At 42.1% G+C, this 20182-nt stretch overlaps 1 protein-coding gene across 12 annotated transcripts in view; it reads left to right on the top strand.

Annotated features, from left to right (window-relative positions):
* The window catches only part of Veph1 (ventricular zone expressed PH domain containing 1), a 256719-nt gene that overhangs the window by 21310 nt on the left and 215227 nt on the right, over positions 1-20182 (top strand). For all 12 annotated transcript variants that reach the window (XM_048794148.1, XM_048794145.1, XM_048794142.1 and 9 more), the window contains exon 3: positions 10098-10313. In XM_048794148.1, coding sequence (XP_048650105.1) covers positions 10098-10313 — 216 coding nt within the window. The remainder of the gene's footprint in view (positions 1-10097; positions 10314-20182) is intronic.

The raw sequence follows: 20182 nt of genomic DNA, 5'->3' as shown, positions 1-20182 counted from the left end.
TTGAGTTTTTAAGTTGGTTTATTGCTTCCTGCATTTCTAGGGGGGGGGTTTGTTTGTTTTTTATAACCTCTATCTCCCTGTATAGTTGATCTTTTGTTTCTTGGATTTGTTTATGTAATTCATTGTCGAAGTGATCTTTCATTGTCTGATTTTGCTGTCTAATGTCTTCCTTGAGACTCCAGATCATCTGAAGCATGTAAATCCTGAATTCTTTATCTGACATTTCATCTGCTGTAGCTATTACCTCTTCTAAAGTTGCGTTGACCTGCATTGCTTGTGGTCCTTTCTTTCCTTGTCTTTTCATACTGCTCGCCTTTCTTTCTGCTTGGTGAAACTGTTGTGTTATCGAATTTTCCCCCTATATATTTATGTTGCTCTTGTATAGTTGCAAAGTCTCCCTTGCAGGGGCGGGCGGCGGCTGTGCTCCTCCTCCAATTGGGGTGATCTGTCTATCCCGCCGGCGGGCCGCTGGGCCCCTTCTCCAGGTCTCGTGGTCTGCCTACCTTGCAGGCAACGGCTGGGACCCTCCTCAAATAGGGGTGATCTGTCTACCACGCTGGCGGGCCGCTGGGCCTGTTCTCCAGGTTGCAGGTCTGCCTACTTTGCAGGCGTGGGCAGCGGCTGTGCCCCTCTTCCAAGTGGGGTGATCTTTCAATTAGGCTGGCTGGCCGCTGGGCCCCTTCTCTGGGACGCGCGGTCTACCTACCTTGCGGGCGGCAGCTGGGCCCTTCCTCCAATTGGGGTGATGTGTCTACCACGCCGGCGGGCCCCTGGGCCTGTTCTGCCAGTCAGTCGCAGGTCTGCCTACCTTGTAGGCGCGGGTGGTGGCTCTGCTCTGCCCCTCCTCCAATTGGGGTGATGTGTCTACCACACTGGCGGCCGCTGGGCCTGTTGTCTCCTTATCTGTTCTTAATAAGAGTGTGATATTGGCTTCAAATGATAAATTTGGAAATGTTTCATCACTTTCTATTTCATGGAATAATTTGAGCAGTGTTTTGGAATTAGTTCTTTAAAACTATGATAGAATTTGGCTGAGAATCCATCTGGTCCTGGACTTTTTTCTTTATAGGAATTGGCTTTTTATTTCTGTGTCTATCTCATTGCTAGTTACTGGTTTGTATAGGTTTTCTATATACTCTTGATTCAATTTTAGCAGGTCATATGTGTCTAGAAGTGTATCCATTTCTACACGGCTTTCCTACTTATTGTAATATAAGTTTTCAAAATAGTCCCTTCTAATTCTCTGAATTTCTATGATGTCTGTAGTGTTTTCTTCCTTTTCACCAACTTTTGTTTTTTTAAATCTGGGTCTTCTTTCTTTTTCTTTTGGTTAGTTTGTCTAAGGGTTTATTAATCTTCTTACTTTTTCAAAGAATGAACTCATAGTTTCATTGATTCTTTATATTTTAAAAATTCTCCATTTTATTGATTATGGCTCTGATCTTAATTATTTACTTATATCTACTAGCTTTGTAATAAGTTTCTTCTTGATTTTTAAGGATCATGTGAGGCATCACTAAGTTGTTTATTTGGGGTCTTTCTGATTTTCTTAATAGTCACTCATAGCTATTGAACTTTCCTCTTAAAACTGCCTTAATACTGTCCTAGATGTTCTGGTATCACTATTCTCATTTGATGCTGTTATTTTTAAAGTTTTCCCCTTATTTAATCTATCATCCACTCATCATTCAAAAGGGTATTGTTCAATTTCCATGTGTTTATATAATTTCTGTATGTCTTTTTGTTGTTGATTTCTAATTTAATTCTATCAGATAAGATACAAGGTATTATATCAATTCTTTTTTGTATTTGCTAAGAGTTGTTTTGTGCCCTAAAATATAATCTATTTCACTGAAGGTTCATAAACAGCTACGAGGAAAGTGTATTCAGCTGTTTGGGGATTAAACATTCCATAGATATCTGTTAAGTCCATTTGATTTATAGTATTTTTCAGGTCTGAAAAGACTTTACTGAGTTGATATCTGACCTATCTATTGGTGAGAGAGGTTTGTACTATTGTACTGGGGTCTCTCTGCGTCTTTAAGTCCAGTAGTGTCTGCTTTATGTAATTAAGTACACTGGTGTTTGGGGCATACATATTACTACCATTATGTCTTTTTGTTGGATTTTTTTTACCACATGAAGGACCTTCTTTGTCTATTCTGTTAATTTTGTCTTAAAGTCTGCTTCTTTGGCAATGAGAGTAGCTACTCCTGCTTGTTTTGGGGCTCTATTTACAAAGTATATTAATTTCATCCTTTCAATTTCAGCCTGTGGCTGTTTCATCTGTAAGATGAGTCTCTTGCAAACAACATATAGTAAGGTCTTGTTTTTTAATCCATTCTGCCAGCCTATGTCATTTAATTGAGGAATTGGAACCATTTACATTTAATATTATTACTGAGAGATGTTTATTTATTTATGCTATTTTTATTTACTTTTAATGTTTAATTTGGTCGCATTTCTCATTTGCTTAGCTCCTCTTCAAATGAGATTTGTCGATTTGTGAACTTTGGGGTTTGTTGTTTAGTTCTTCTCTGCGTAGTATATCTTCAAGTATTTTCTGTAGTACTGGCTTAGTTATCATGAATTCTTTTAGTTTCTTCTTGTCTTTGAAGGTTTTATTTCTTTGATTCTCAAGGATAGCTTTGCTAGATGTAGCAATCTTGGTTGATGGTTATTTTCTTCAGGGCTTGGAATACATCATTCCAAGCCCTCCTGGAGTTCACTTTGTGCTGAAAAATCAGAAGTTACTTTGATGGGTTTGCCTCTAAATGTGGTGGGACATATTTTTATTGAGGATTTTAAAATTCTATTCTGATTTTTCATTATAATGGTTTATTGAGAGGGTTTTTTTTTTAAATCTTGTTGATATTGGGTTGTGAATGTCTCTTGTATCTTGATGTACATCTATTCTCAAGGTTTAGAAATTTTTATATTATTTTCCTGAAGAGGTTATCCATTCCATTAGGCTGTGTCTCAAAACTCTCTTATAATGCCAACAATTCTTAAATTTGTTCTCTTAATGTTGTCCTAGATTTCTTATATATTCTGGTTATGATTATTTGTTTTTCTGTATTTAATACTGTCTGAATGTTCAAGTCTGGCCATTTTTTCCCCCTAGCTCTGACTTTTTGTCTTCCAGCACAGTCTACTTTACTGGAGAAACTTTCAACTAAACATTTTATTTGATTTATTGTGTCTTTCATTTTAAAGTTTTCTGTTAATTTTTTTTCAGTGTTTCTAATGATTTCTATTTAGTTCTTTTTCAATATTTTTATCTCCTTAGTGAATTTCTGTATTGGCTTTCTTACTTCATTCAGTTATTTTTCTGTGTTCTCTTAGGATACATTGATCACTTTTTTTTAAGAGAGAGAGAGAGAGAGAGAGAGAATTTTTTTAATAATTATTTTTTAGTTATTGGCAGACACAAACATCTTTGTTTGTATGTGGTGCTGAGGATCGAATCCGGGCCACACGCATGCCAGGCGAGCGCGCTACCACTTGAGCCACATCCCCAGCCCAACATTGATCACTTTTATAATGATTCTTTGAATTCTTTATTTGATATTTCATCACTTTAATATCTTTGAAGTCAGTTGCTGATCAATTATGAACTTTAGCATGTGTTGTACTCTTTTTTTCATGTTTCTTGTATTCCTGTGTTGTGCTTTATGCATTTGTTGGGTGACTATCTTTTCTATTCTTATATGTGGGTCTTTTTTAAGGTGCAGCCTTCTCATACCAAAGTTTCCTAGAGCGATACAGATTGAGACCCCTTGTAGGTGTGGTATGCCCCATCTTTTTGTTAATTATGTTTTTGCTGTAGGAGTAGATTTCCATGAGTAGGACCTGTATTCCCTTCCCCCAGATATTTCTACTTGGATCCTGGTCATTAGTTTGAGTTTTTTTCTCTTCTCTTTTTGTATAAAATTATAGCTGAAGTTTGACCATGGTGAGTTTGTGTGTGAAGCAAGATGCAAACAATATACAGCTTTGAAATAAATGCCTTGTGTCTACTATGATGTCTGCAGTACTAATTACCACAAAAAAAGGAATAGTGGGGTCAGCAATTGCCAACAACAAAAACAATAAGTAGCCATAAACTAGATCTGGCATTTAAAAAATAGCATGTATCAACTATTCCATCCACAGTATAACAACTACAACATGAATGGTGGGGCAGGAGTTCTATAAACCAAATATTTCTAAAAATGGTAAAAATACACTTCTTTAAGAGAAATGAAAATGTGGTATGAAGATAGAAGCAAGTTTGCACTGTTTCAATTGTGAACAAAGAGAGTACAGGAGAGATGTAGCAAGTGATGGTTATAAGGAAGGAGGAGACAAAATAGAAAAAAGAAGTAAAGGGAGAGAAAACAAGAGAATTCAGATTTTAGTGGGAGAATGAACTTGAGAAAGAGAAACAAACAAAAACAAAAGAAAATCAAAATAAGACCAAACCCCTTACCCTCAAAAGATAAGGAAAGATAACTATCATTTTAAAATGCTAAAAATGAGAAAAAACAATTATGTATGTGCATATATCCATGAACCAATCAGCACAGAAATAAACCTCAGAAAATGAAAAAGAAGGAGGAGGAGGAGGAGGAGGAGGAGGAGGAGAAGAAGAAGAAGAAGAAGAAGAAGAAGAAGAATGATTGAAGATTGTTAATAAAAAATGAAAGAATTATCTCCACTGAGGTGGTCAAAACAATCATTAGGAAGGTCATTGCCTATGTCCATTTGTCCTTCTTTCCATTTCTGCTTGAGAGAACAAGTGCTGGTAGGTGTATCCCCTTACTTTTTCTGTTGCTTACATAGCTGCCAGTTGGAGTGGCCCCAAACTGCAGCTGGTTGAAATACCTCTCAGTGTCTCTTCTCACCTATATAAGGTAGGAAGGAATGGGAAGTATTGTTGATTGGAGCTTTGTCTGGACAGATGAAATCAATGCACTCCCAGGTGAGGCTGTTGCAGAGGTCTAAGTGGAGGGTTCCTGTGGCTGGGGCTTAGGTGTGATCAGGCCTAGGGACTTTGTTGGGTGGGAGCTGCTCTGGAAAGATTGGATCAACACACTACTAGGACCCAGCAGATGCCAATCTTTGTTGGGAGTCTGGATCTAAGGATCCTCCCAAGAATTCTCATGGGATGGGGAAGTCGACCCTCCACCCTTTCCTATCCATGAATGCGGCCTTCCCAGCTTAGTCCCTTAGTGTGTTCACACTTGCCTGCTCAGATTCCCAACCCTCTTCAGCTGGTTGTGTGAGTCACCAGGTTCAAAGGAAAAGCAAGCTGGGCACCCCTTCATATTTCTGACTTGAATCCTCCTGAGTACAATCTTCTCTGTCCCTGTTTCATTCACATTCTGCTCAGTACACCCTCGGCAACACAGTAGGTGCTTGATGGGGCAGTGTGACAATGTTTGCTATGACCTCTTGGGTTCCTGCAGCAGTAAGCTACAGCATAACCCCCTCAAGATGGCAGACTTTTCCTGTCCCCACATGGACCAGTTGGATTCAGATTGTCCAGATGGAAGAGTAGCTAAGGACACGAGTGCCTTTGTCCTGGGTGGGGTTTGGACATTTGCCAGTGTCCACTGTAGTAGTCCACCTTGACCATCTGAAATCATTGCATTGTATGGTAAGTCCATTTCATATAGACTCTTGGTAATTCCAATTAAAGCAAACAATTTTGAAGCAAAACCATATCACATATTCAGACCTTGTATATAGGCTACATTTTTTTTTGTTACCATGATCAATTGCCAGACAAAGCATAGAAATGGATACTTTGAGATAGGAAATCAACTGAGTCAAAATCAATCATTTTTAGCTGAATATCGTGAGAACAAGTTTGCCTACTTATTTGCTAAGGCAGGGTCTTCTGTTCTCAAATGAAGATTTGTGATGTATACATGCAGCCCCATCATGCTTAAATTGTTGATTATGATAAATTATTTGGGAATCAAAGGATGCTCAAGTGATACTTTCTTACTTTTGTAAACCCCATTACTAGACATGCTTTCGGCTACTGAGAATCATTGAATAATGTCTACTAAATATTTTTTTTGCAAAGTTATCAATCATTCATTCAATGCAGCATAGGCTGCAAAAGAAATTTTTCAAATGAGAATAAAATGGGAAATTGATTCTAGGCAAATACAAACCAAAAGAAACAGAGATGATGATATTTATATCAATCAGAAAAACATTCATGCTAAAAAGCATTAAATAAAACCAATATGTTAGTCAGCCTTTTTGGTCATTGTGACCAAAAGACCTGACAGGAGTGTGTAGAGGAGGAAAAGTTCATTTTGTCTCACAGTTTGAGAGGTTCAGTCCACAGTTGACTGACTCCACAGCTCTGGGGCCAAGGTGAGGCAGAACATCATGGCAAAAGGGCTTGGAGGAGGAAAGCAGCTCAGGGCATGACAACCAGGAGCAGACAGAGAGCACTCCACTTATCATGGACAAAATATAAACCCCAAAGGCATGCCTCCAACGACCCACCTCCTCCAGCCACACCCTGCCTGCCTACAGTCACACCCAGTTAGCCCCTATCAGTGGATTAATCCACTGCTTAAGTTAAGGTTCTTGTAATTCAATCATTTTACCTTGAAACTTTGTTGCATTGTCTCATACAGGAGCTTTGGAGGAACACCTCATATCTAAATCATAACTACCTACAAAGGTAATTTTTATGCCAGACAGTTTAGATGACAAGAGTTATGGAATTAATATCTCTGTATCAGAGTATTTAACAACAATGTGCACAAGACAAAAACCATAGGAGATACCAGGAAAAATAGATAGACACGCTATTTGCAGAATATTTTAATATGCTGTTCTTGGGCCATGATACACTAAGGTTAAAAAAAAAAATTAAGGTATAGAGAGCTTAACTCTTTCCAAATCCTGTTATGAAATTAGAGTAAACGATACAAAACATGACAGATATAAGGACCAAATATTTATGCAAAATATTTAAATAAATAGTAAAAGCAAAATCCCACAGCACATTAAAAAACTATTCCCAGAATTCAGTAAAACACAGTCCAGCAATGTAAAACTAACTGTTTTTTTTTTCATTTTAATTTGATATGTATGACAGCAGAATTCATTAAATTCATATTAGACATATAGAGCACAATTTTTCATATATCTGACTGTATTCAAAGTATATTCCCACCATTCGTGTCTTCATATATGTACTTAGGGAAATGATGTCCATCTCATTCCACCATCTTTCATATACTACTTTCCCCCTTCCCTCCCTTCCCTCCCATTTGCCCTATCTAGAGTTTGTCTAATCTGCCCATGTTCCCCCTCCCAACCTCACTATGAATCAGCCTTCTTATATTAGAAAACATTCGGCATTTGCAAAACTAACTGTTTTAAGGAAGTTTGTTTCTAAATTTTGTCATAACGATGGCTCTGAGGACAAAAATAAAATGATGTATCTAGCAATGGTCAAAAGGCATTTAATCACCAATCTTGATTAAGAAATAAACTCAACAAAATAGAAATGGATTGAAACTTCTTTAATATTATAAATTATAATATTAAATCAAATTTATGAACTTTAAAAATAGGAAGAAAGTGGTGCATCTTGTATGATTTAAAACATTTACTGTATTATCTTGGTTCTGGCCATAGAATTTTATATTTTTAAAATCTAGACTGGGACTGAGGCTGTAGCCCAGTGGTAGAGCACTTGCCTAGCAAATGTGAGTTATTGGTTTGATCCTTAGCACCACATAAAAATAAACAAATAAAATAAAGTCATGCTGTCCATGCACATCTACAAAAAGAAAAAAAAAGGATGCAAACAAAAACTGATTAAAAGAAATTCCAGACTAAACCAGTGTTCTCTCTCTAATCACTTTTATGTGAAATAGCTTAGGGAATTCTTGACAACATATTAAGCTGTGAGATATATCAAAGGGACAGACCTCAGCAGGCCTGCAAAATACAAAAATCTTCCTAGAAAACCCAAGAGAATAATTTGAAAATTTATCATAATTAAGAATAGTGGAGCTCAACAGCTGGCTACAAAATAAATACAAAAAGCAAAAGGTTCACTTAATCAGCAAGAACTAATTAAAATTCCTGATGAGGGGAAAAACAGATTTTGTTAATAGCAACCACAAAAACACAAAATGTATGTCAGGAATCTGGAGCTGACACAAGGAAGACCCTGAGATCCATGGTGTGGGAGAGCTGAGGACCGGCACAGCAGACTCAAGACAGCCCTGAACCCGTACCCCATGCCCGTGAGTCAATTGCCAGGAGATGAGCCTTTGAGCAATGGGAGTGGCAAGATGAGATGAGCTCCTCAAAGAAAAGGCAGTCTATGTCCTTCCACAAATACAGAGATGGAAGAGCTAAGTGGATGGTTAGGAGACTAATTTCTAAAATAATAAATGGGATCCTTTGTCAGGTTGTTGTTAATCTAGAAAAATAAGGGGCGATTCTTATTAGGACTTTCAGTAAGGAAAACTGGAAGCTTTTGTTGTTGTTGTTGTGTTGTTTTAAGGCATTAAAAGGAGCACACAGGAAGGAAGGCTTATGCACAGGCAATTTCTATGTGCTCCACTTCTGGGGAAGGGAACTGGGAATAGGAGCAGGGCACGGGGAAGCAGGACTTCTTGCTTTTCACAGCAAACCTTCTCTTGGCATCCTTTGAATTTCTCTACCATGTCTATTGAATTCATTGTTAACTCGATGAATAATTTAAGCCCATAAATTTCCAATTGAAAACCAGAAAGGAAAAACAATGAGACCCCCCAAAATGACAGATTTGACTATCCAAAACCTTAAAACACCAGTAAATAGAAGCACAAAGCAAAATTAAGCTGGCAGTAGTGAAATATGCAGGCATATCCGCATCTCAATGTCAAGTGTCAACTTGGCATTCTCCATGGAAGGAGAGATTGCACCAGAGGAGGATCAAAGAGCAAAGCAAGTCGTGAGGGTAGATGAACCTGGGACACACACGGGTTCCCAGAGGTGGAAATGGGAACACCAACAAACAGGTGAAATGTCTCCAGCTGGCTTTGGGTCAGGGTACCCTGATTAATATGGCAAAGAAATACTGTTTCTCACCAATCAAAAAGTCAAAAATTAGAAATGCTCTGTTCCTGAAAAAGCACAGAAGGAGACCGGGTTCACCCAGGTGACCGAGCACCGAGTAGCAAGACTTTCCCAGAATAGTACATGGACATCTCCTGAGCCTGAAAAGCAATCCCGTCCTGAGACTCAGAAGTCCAATTTCTGTAGAATCTAGGCTACAAGTGATTTGCAGGGAAGAGAGTGATTCACGCAAAGGTGTTTACTGTCCCCTTAGTTATAGTAACAATGAGGAGAACGTTCAGAGCAGAACCTGTCATGGACAGAAAAGCCCATCATCACCTCCTGCATCAAAAGACCTCAACGCTTGGCGACACCACGATGTTGTCAGCTTTGTGAGTCAGCCACATGCAGTTCACAGACTGATTTTCAAATGAATGCCAGCAGCATTTTTTCCACAGTTCGATGCTCTGGGTGGTGGTAATAACTCGGTTGAGTGTGGAATCTGAAAGATGTGAAATGGGAGTGGAGGGCAGTTTGGCCAGGGAAAGCTAAACTGGGTTTGGCAGCTACCTGCATGGAAGAGGGAGAAATGACATGATGTCTACTGTCGTGTCCCCAAAGACAGAGAGAGCTAATGAGGGGAAATTGGAAAGGAGTGTGGAAAACTTCATAAGTGGTCCTGAAATGCCAGGGTAACCCTGCCCTATGATGGGCTGAGAAACCGAGAGAGCCAGAGGCTAAGCCTATGCAAGTGCAGGGTTCAGCTCCTCCGCTCTCTCCATCCTGGCCATTGGCTGAGGCCCAGCGGCCCTACTGCCCCATCCTAGCACATCTGCTCCCTGCCTCTCCCACAGGCCTGCCTCTTCCAAGGTGGAAGGACAGTGGCCTCATTGTAGACTATGGTTTGCAGCCTCACCCCTTAGCTGCAGCATGGACTGCCCTTTTCTAAATGACAGTCAGTAGTTGGTCTTTGAAGGATAACTTTCTAGGGTCTTATTCAACATGAAGGTTTTCTTTCCAAACAGGATTACCAAACCAATAACAATGACCAGGCAGTGGTTGAAATCTGTATCACAAGAATCACAACAGCCATCAGAGAGACAGAGTCCATTGAGAAGCACGCCAAGGCCCTTGTGGGGCTCTGGGACTCCTGCCTGGAACACAGCCTGAGACCCTCAGGGAGGGACGAGGACCCGCCTCATGCAAAAATCGCATCTGATATCATGAGCTGCATTTTACAGGTACGTCAGTGTTCAATGGCAAGGTGTTTGACACCAGGCGAGTGCACAATGTCTAACCAAGAGTCAGTTTTTCTGTACCCTTTAGATACTATAAAAGACACCATGATCCATTAGCAGCTGATCCAACAGGCTGGTGATTAAAAAACCAAGAAAGGCCTAGTGGGCCCCTGCTACAAGCAAGACCCCCTGTAGGGAACTCAAAGCAATACCACAGCAAGCCTCTTGTCTACTTGGAGAGATAAGATGTGTGCCTATAAAAAGCTAATAATAAAGCAGTATGTCCAGAGAGATCCAAATGCAGAGCACTGGAAAATTCACAAGGGAACTAACTCTTTCATCCTAGGAGACCAAAGAGGAAGTAAAGACTGAAGGGAGGTCGGGAGCTTAGGCCACATGGGAGGAAAGAGGTAGCTTTAAGAGTATTTTTGCCAAGCGCAGTGGCAACATGCCTGTAATCCAAGCAACTCAGGAGGCTGAGGCAGGAGGCTCTCAAGTTCAAAGTCAGGCTCAGCAATTTCGTGAGGCACTAAGCAACTTAATGAGACCCTGGGGATGTGGCTCAGTGGTTAAGCACCACTGGGTTCAGACCCTGGTACAAAAAAATAAATAAAAAGAGTATTTCTGTATGCGCTGTGAATGCTTCATGATGATATCTGCCTGTTCTGACCCTGTTTAATTCCTTTCTCTGATATAGATATGAATTTGGAATTTGGGCTTAGACACAAACCAGTTGTATGACAAAGAAATGTAGGGCATGTCCCAACTTCCTGAGCCATGGTTTCTTCATCCTAAAATGCAGATTAAAGATCATTGTTTAGGACAAATTTTATGAACCAGTGATGTTGGCATGTGTTTCTTAAAAAGGAAGTCTGTGGCCAGGTATGTTGGGAATGCTGACTTCAAGTTTTCCCCTTCGAGCTGTCAAAATGTTTCATAGCAGATTAAAGACCCTGAAAAGTCCTGCAATTAAAAAGGAAAAAGCAAAACAAGCTCTTAATTTTGTTTAGTACAGCATTTGCCAACCTGTTTGGTCACAGCACCCCTCTTTCTTCTCCTCACCTTCAATACAATGTTGATGAACATCCCTCAGAGCCCACTGACTTCCACTGTGCCCAGGTACGGACATTCTGGTCACACTGAAGTTCTCGGCACAGTATAGTGGATAGTATTAGTTTCCCTCCTCCTCCTCCTGATCCTCCTCCCTTCCTCCTGCTTCTCCTCCTCCTGTCCCCCCTTCCTCTCCTCCTCCTCCTGTTCCTCCCCCTCCTCTACTCCTACTCCTCCTGCCCTCCTCCTGCTCCTTCTCTTCCCACCCTGCTCTTCCTTTCCCCTCACAGTTGTCCACGCTTTGCTGGCCTACATTCTACTTAGTCTGCTCCATCCAGGGACTTGTCAACTCACAGACCACACATGCCACCATACCGTTTTCCTGGGTAGGAATGGGTGGAAAGGTCATGAGGAATTCAGCAAAATCAACAGAAGATGACTTCTATTTCTACAGAACAGCAAACACCTATCAGATCTCTTCTTCCTTGATTGTCTTGAGTATATCATTGGTGCACATCAGAAACAGATTATTCACTCCAAAGAGCCACTCTGCAGACATTCAGATAGACACACACAAATCAGTCCTACTTTCCAGCTCCTTCTGTATTTAAAACCACTGGTGTAGACTTGAAAGCAGAGCTATCCAACGGAAATCTAATGTAAGACACAAAATGTGTCATTTTAAATTTTCTAGTAGCCACCTGCAGAAGTAAACAGAGATGAAATTAATTTGATAACATATTTTTCTTTTTTTTTAATTTTTTTTGAGAGAGAGAGAGAGAATTTTAATATTTATTTTTTAGTTTTCGGTGGACACAACATCTTTGTTTGTATGTTGTGCTGAGGATCGAACCCGGGCCGTACGCATGCCAGGCGAGCGCGCTACCGCTTGAGCCACATCCCCAGCCCAATAACATATTTTTCTTAACCCAATATGTGCAAAATAATACCATATCAACATGTAGTCAATACAACAATTAGTGAATGGTTTGCATTTTAAAATCCTGCCTTATAAATCTGCTTTGTATTTCAGCACCTCTTACTTTGGACTAGTCACATTTCAAGTGCTCATGTGCTTCAAGGGGTTAGTGGTGCCACTGTTAGCATGGGCCTAGAGTCAGGCAGGTTGTCTGGGTGGAGGTTGTGTTGGAAAGGTTTTGAGGAATGAGCAGGAAAGTTACCAGATAGGTGAGCAAGAGGACACTCCGAGCAAGCAAAATGAATACACACATACTTCAGTAATAAATTTTAAAACCAGCTTGTGCAGAAGTACAGATTTGTGAACTAAGACCCAAGTTGGAGAACTCTTAAGTGGGCTACCCTTCCAAAATGCCCGTAGTTCTAACACAAAGGGATGTTTTATTCTGGGCAAGGTGTTTTTGTGTCTCCTATGTAAAAGGGGGGCATAAAACAAATGCTTTTGAAAAGTAGAAATGGCCAACTCACTTGTGATCAGAATAAATGGATTTGTAGGATTGTTGAGAGCAGGGTTGTGAGGTACGGGACTGCTATTTTGGGAAAGAGAAGAGAGAATGACTAAGAAATTGGCTTTTGATTGAGAGGGACAAAGAAGCCAGCCTACAGGGATGGGGGTGGGGTGGGGGGGTGAGGGGGTGTTGTAGTGACCTTCTTGGGTCCCAGGGGGATGCAGAAGCACTGTAGAGACGGCAGGAAGCCGTAAGGGCACATGTCCTTCAGTGTGTCTCCCAGAACCTCAGCAGGCCATGGTGGTCTCACAGTGAGGATTCAGCCTCCAGCCAATTTTAAGGGGAAATTTTGCAGTAAACATTGAAAACATGATTTTTTAGCACTTGTAATTGAGGTTCTTGTGGGAACCAGGGAGAAATTCAGATGACTCATTTTGCTTTGTTTGTTCAGTGAAATAAAACAGATCAACTTTCAAAAGTCAGGGAGTCAGGATTTTTAGCTTGCTCGAAATGGAGAATAAAAAAGGAATGATTTCCTCTCTACCTGGATTCCCACTTCCCAAGATACAGATCAGCAATCAAGATCATCCTGTCTAACCAGGCAAGGGCCAGGGCAAGGGCAAAGGCAAGGACAAGGGCCAGGGCCAGGGCCAGGGCAAGGGCAAGGGCAAGGGCCCTGGCACTTCCCACACCGTTGACCATTTTGACTTGCTTTTTGCTGACTATTCAATAATTTTAAACTGAATGTGAGCACCTGTGGTTTTATACACACACACACATACACACGCACACACACACACACTCACACACACACACACATACACACACACGTGTACTTTTTGATCTTTCCTTAACCCCAAATGTCTTGTTTTGGCCCACTGTCAACCCTACTTCAGGTATCCATGCTCATTCCTCTTTTAATTGATAATCATATTGAATTCCTTCTTTTCTTGGTTCTAAACTTATGAATTTGCTGCACTGACCTTAAAAATAACTTAAAATTCCAGTCACTTTCTCTTCCTCCCTTGATACAAAATCAGTACATGTGCGCGGCAGGCACGTGTAAGCTCTGGGTCTGGTCTGGTCTGGTTTCACTTGAGGCTTCTGCTTCTACTAACCCATCCTGTGTTCTCAGACAAGTGTCTGTACCTGTCACCTACAAAACAGCTCACCTGCCAGCTCAGGGGAGAGGCGAAGGTAGAAGAGCAGAGAGCTTCAGAGCTTGAAGCCTGAGAGTCTTAGGGACCTTGTTCTTATGTAGATGTGAGACTGGCACGTTACGTTCTCCAACTCACCGTTTTGCCATCTGTACGACGGGAGGGCATTGCCTACATCCCAGGATGCCTAGGGTTATAGGTGACAGGGAGAGTGACATCCTCACACAGTATAGTAGCTTCCTACTAAGTGTTGTGTCTTGTAGGACAGTGGCATCGAGAGTCCTGTCAGCTCCATGCCATTAAGCTTCTCATTGGGAGTGGTGCATGAGAGGGGTGCCCTTTCCTACGGAAGGCTCTCCCCCTGGTCCAAACTACAGCTTCTCTCCAGCTAAGAGCTTCCTCTGGAGGAAGGTTTCCTCGTGGAGTCGGCTGCTGTCCCCACAAGGCACACTACTTCTAAGCCATAGACAGACTTGGAGAAGGTTGATGAAGATTAAAATGTGCCTCAGGGATGTTGTGATTATGGACACAGTTGATGTACTGGAGCGAAACCATAGCAACCAATAGACGGGCCATGATGGAGTCTGAGAGCCGTTGCTGGGTGGACCCCTGATGTTTAGTTCAGGTTCAGCCTCTTTCCAGCCAAACTGCTTAGCCCAGCTGTCCCCAGGTGTTGAAGCAGCTCTGTGTCACCTCTTTCCCCATCTCTGCCACCTCTGTGGATTACTGTGTGAAGAGGAGGATCACCCAAGAGGGTTGTTGGAGATGGGGTGCTAGGAAAAGCCTCAAGTCCAGTTGGAAAACCAGGAGCCTCTATTTCCCTCCTTTAGAAGGATCCTGGGTCCGTTCTCCTCCATTCCAGGATTTGGTCATCTCAGGCTGAGTCCCCCAGTCAGTGCTGTGTGAAGACACACGTGCTGCCCCTGGCTGGGTCTACCAGGTGTCTTGGATGACCGAGTGTCTCCTCCAGGGCTCTTGGAGGAGGGACTGCTGTGTCAGTGTAGAAGTTTATTCCAGCCAGTCCCAGCTCTCCCATGGACCCATGGTGTAAGCTTGGGCAAATGGACCCTTCTGTGCCTCTATTTCTTGGTCTATAAAATCCACATGATAGGAGTAGCTGCCTCGTGAGTTCTTTGGAGAAGCAAACAAACAGACAGTAAATAAAGACAGAATGGGTAGGACAGGGAAGCACTGCGTGAGTTTCAACTCTGGCTGATCCCATCATCATCCGCAGGACACTCTAAAATAGCTCTCAACACTTTGTAAGAGGCTACTGATTTAATTATTTAGTCTAGCCGTTGTTTACTGCTTATTCCCACTCTGTCCAAGTTGTAGGCTCTGTTATTCATGGAATTAGTACCAGCACCTAGAATAGTGTGTGGCACATAGTAAGTGCTCAAATAACATTAACTGAATGATCGATTGAATAAATGGTCTCAGGAAAGGTGCCTGCTCTCTGGCTTCCTACCAGCTACCCTTGTCCCTCACGAGGTGTGAAACCCCAGTCCTCAGACCATGGTGGTCTGAACTGGAAGGAGGCTGGGGTGACCATCTGGCTCAGGTTCCTAACACCTGCTTCTTACCACCTGTCAGAAAATCCACTGGGAAGACTTAGGCATGTGTCAATTAAATTTTACATATAACTGAACTGGTAAGAATCTAGCATTTTAGATGGAAATCCAAATCAGTACAATTGTCCGATTGATAATGAATGACCAAGGAGTGAAGTTTATTATTTTTTGAGTTCCATCGTTTTTATGGCTCTTTAGTTGAAGTCTAGACCTGAGCGTCATTTAGCTGCCAAACCTCAGATAATGCCTCTGCTTAGCTTATTCTATTCCATCCTAAAACACTGGGAAATGTTCCCAAAGTGCATTTTCAGGAGGAAAATCTCCACCCACTGCTCCAGCTGGTGCTGATCTAGTTGAGAGATACGATGCTCGATGGTTGGCAGTGTCTGCGGAACAAAGCCCTCTTATGTCACCTCTGTGGCTGGACGTTGCTGTCCCCACGAGCAAGTCTTTGTGTCCACACTGCCCTTCACTGTGTTCACCCTGAGCACAGAACTGAGAAAGAGGAGACTCAAACCAAGCGCTCGCCTCTGCGATGAGGGCACGTCTGTCAGGCTCGGCCCATTACCAGCTGCCGCTGAACTTGAATGCCAACCCCAGGACTTCCTCTGCCCCTGAGCCACATCATTCTAGATAAAATAATTTGTGGTTGGACATCTGCTGCAGCAGCAGCTCCTTTTGCTGTCTTTCAAATGAAGCTCAGCCGTGGAAGGAGCTGTTGGTCACCTGTCAGGGGTCCCCTCCTCTTGCTCCCAACCTCTTGCTCATGCCCTGTTGGTGTCAGCAGTGGCTGTGGCTCCTTGATAGGCTAGGAACTGTCGGGGCCCTGTTTGGACCCTGATAGACTTTGCTGTTTACGTGAACTATTTGCTTTTTGCTTAATCTGTCACTGTTTGTGTTACTCAAGAGATTCCCAAATATCATGTGGGTAGAAAAACAGGGAAAAAAAATGTATGTGTTAAAGTTTGCTTTTTTAAACAATGATATTATGCATTTGGGGAGAGTTTTATACATTTCACTTGGAACCACACATCAGAAACTTTTTTAGCTGGTCACTATTTTTCTCCAGAACATCTAGAGTTGTTCTAAAAAGGACAGCCCAGTTTTTCATTGGTACTGGGAAATGCTCGCTCTTCCTGAGGTTTAAAAACTTCAGTTGCTGGAAACACTCATTTGCATTGATCTCTCCCCATTTCCGTCTGTGTTCACAGGTAGCAGGGAACACTTTCCAATGCCACGATCTTTGGTTTTTCAAGTCACATAGAAGTGCGCATGAAGATGTGTTCCTCTAGGGGAATTTGTTCTACTGCAAATGGTTTTTGGCAAAAGACCCGGAGTAGATGAAGTAAACTTGGGCATGGAGTTCTTGGTTGGAAAGCTCTGAGGACTATGTGATTCTGTTTCACCCTTGAGGCCAGAGCGATGACCCATCACTATGGGGACAAGGGTATGCTGTATTAAAGTTCACCCAACAAAGGTCTCCATATATTGGACAGACTGGCCGCCTAGAGGAATGACCCAAATGAGACTGTGGGGTTTGGGAACATCCAGTGCTCTAACTGAAGTGACTTGAATGTAGCCTAAAGGTATAGGATAGGGGCATAATTGAGAAACTGGCCAAGTCAATTACCCTTGTTAAACACCACCTCTACAGAGTGTGGGAGCACTGGTTTGGCAAGTTTACTCAGCACTGAGGGGTAGGGAGATGGTAAGAGGGAGATAGAATGGATTCGATGGATAGAAAGTTGCAGTTAGCAAAGGGGGAGATTCTGTTTAGGGCTGGCATGTTATTAGTATCAGGTTTCACCAGAGTCCTGGATGAAATGTTTCTCAGTATCTCTCTTGTCTGGTCTGCCTTTGTGCCCCCTTTGTGCCTTTTGTGTAAACACTCTGGGTCTTGGTCTGGCTCCTTGGTATCATGAGAAGGAAAAAGCGATGCCCAGGGCTTGACCTCGGGAAGTCTCCCTCTGTGGGTGAATCCACTGGATGACTGAGATGCACCAGTGGCGTGAAGTTCTTTGGTGTGAGTTAGATCAAAGAGTTGGCAAATCCAAACATTCTGTGTGGCCTGACCCAGCATTTGCCCAGGCTTCTGGGGCTGAGAGCAGCCCCCAGGGAGGAAAGTAGCCAGTCTCTCAGGGAGGCCTCCTGACTCAGCAGTAGTGACCAACACAATCAGGCCCACTTTAATTCACCAGAAGAAGAGAAAATCCAAAGACATTCAGAGAAGCCTTCAGAAAAGTCTGGCTGTGGGCCATGCTCCTGATACTTGGGTGGTGTTAGGAGATGTGAGATGATCTACTGAGTAGAGCTGCAGTCTAGACACATGATCTGTCACAGAGCCTAGAGTCAGAGGTGGCTTCATGATGGGATACCAAGCTCTGCTGTGAAGGACTCCTTTTTTCTGCCTAGGGGTCATAGGGACCCATGGGTCTGGAAAATGGATGGAAGTACAGGAATGGATTAAAGATTGTCCAGATGTATTTTTGTTTCTAGTGACAAGCCACAGCATGGAGCTGAAAGGCTTGTCCAAGTCTGGCCCAACTTGTCTCTCAGGGACATCCAAATTTCCTTGAGTTTCATAAGGGTCCCTAGCAGTGAGGTCACAGAGGGTGGCAGCTACTCTGGATCTTTCCCTCTCACCTCCTTGAATCCAGCAGAAGAAAGCCATTCACACAGCCCTTCCATGGGTTCTTAATTCTGGTTTGGTAACCTGCCATTTCTGAGCCCAGCATTTGGATTCGGGGCAGGTTTTTGCGTCCAAGCTCTCAAGACCTCACGTAGAAATGCCACTGTGAGCATCTGGGATGGTTCTTCAAAGGGGAATAAGGGTGGAGCCTCAGAGGGAGGATGAATGGACGTCTAAGGAGGTTCAGGTTTAAAGGTGGAAGAAAACCAGAGCAATGACATTTTCTATGATGTGAGGAAGTATTTATGGACTGGACACCAAGACTGAGTAGTACAGTGTCATCTCCCCAAGATGACCAACGCTCATAGGAGCACACATTAGACTGTCTCAACCATCCCATAATATGTGCTCAGCATAAGTAAGGGAGTCATCTTCCTGACACTGTCACCACTGTATTATATTCCTGGCTGCATTGGACTCGCCACTGTTGGTCACTGTCATTCACAAGCCCTACAGGAGGTGTTTAGGTATGCTTAAATATTCAGGCCTGCATTTATGCTAACTTTTGAGCTCAGTTAAAAAATACATGAAATCTGAATTTACGTGACTGCACCTCTTTTTCAGAAAAGAGGTCATATCACATCTCAATGATTTTCACTAAACACAGCCCTATAATCAGAACCCAGACCAAAATTAATAATTAATCCAGTTGAGAAAATTTTTGTGTTTTTGAACCACTTTGATATCTTCTTGTGTAATATATCTGTTCAAATCCTCCAGTTTTTTATTTGGTTGTCTTATCGATTTGGATTTTTTTTTATATATTCTGGGTGCTAGTAGACTTTTGTTGGATGAATTATTATAAATATCTTCTCCAGCTTTGGACCATCTTTTCACTTTCCTAGAGATATCACAGAATGATTAGAAGTTCTTCCTTTGATCCACATTGTGACGTTTCCTGCATTATTAAGGTTTTTGAGCAGGCTGTGGGGAGCCTTTGTCTACCTGAGGCTGTCAGGATGTTCCCTGTGCTTTCTTCTCACCTGTAGATATGCATCTGTCTGGAGCTGAGTCTCATTATGGCTGGTGTGATGGTTGGTACAAATATCCAGTGGCCCCACCTGCCTCGTGTCTAAGATGACATCCGGTTGCTCAGGGATCCCATATATCAGTGACAATCCTTGCCTCATGTCCTTCCTGTTATCCTTTTTGTATAATTCCATGTGCAAAAATGGAATTATACATTTTATAATATTAGGATATATAACGTTCCCTTTAAGCTTAGGGGAAAGTTTAAGAGTAAAGTCTGGCTTTACATTGTATTAGTCAGGACACAGGTTTGGTTGCTGTAATGAAGACCTATGACAGAGGACTGAACAGCACAGGACTTGAATTGTCTCCCATGAAACAACTCAAGAGTGTCATTCTTAATGGTGGCTCGATGACGGCTCCAACCCAGGCTCCTTCTGTCTATCTTCTTTGCATTAGCTGTGCATGGTTTCTAACTCCTGGTCTCCAGCCCAAGCCCCTTCTATCTTCTCTGCCTTACCCATGCATGTTTTCTAACTTATGATCTAGGATGACTATTTCCATCTTTGTTACCATAGCTCTGTTCCAACCAGCACCTAAGGGAGAGAAGGAAGGAGAAGCTAGAAGTGAATACCTTAATGCCATTCCTATCCCATCGCCCAAGACTTTGCACAACGCCACATCTGATAGCAAAGAAGACTAAAAAAGGCTATCTTTAGCCATGTGCCCCTGTCCCATCATAATTCAGAAATTTATTGCTAAATAAAAAAGGAATGAGTCATTATTGTTTGTAATAATACTCTTGTCCACTCTTCTAGGTTTCCCCCTCAGTGTTCTGAATCTGATCACAATTTACCTGGTATTGATGGCCTGAGTGTGAACCTCTATTAGCACAGCAATCCTGAGTTGGTCCTCTTTACAAGCAAGAGAATGGTCCCTTAGTAGCCTACCATCTTCCTGTGCCAGGCAGTTTATGCCATTAATGCTTTGGGGTCTATTTATCAAACAC

This window comes from Marmota marmota, unplaced genomic scaffold, assembly GCF_001458135.2.
Source record: "Marmota marmota marmota unplaced genomic scaffold, marMar, whole genome shotgun sequence".
Taxonomy (NCBI): Eukaryota; Metazoa; Chordata; class Mammalia; order Rodentia; family Sciuridae; genus Marmota; species Marmota marmota.
The sequence above is the reverse complement of the archived record's forward strand: the minus strand, read 5'-3'. Positions and strand labels throughout refer to the sequence as shown.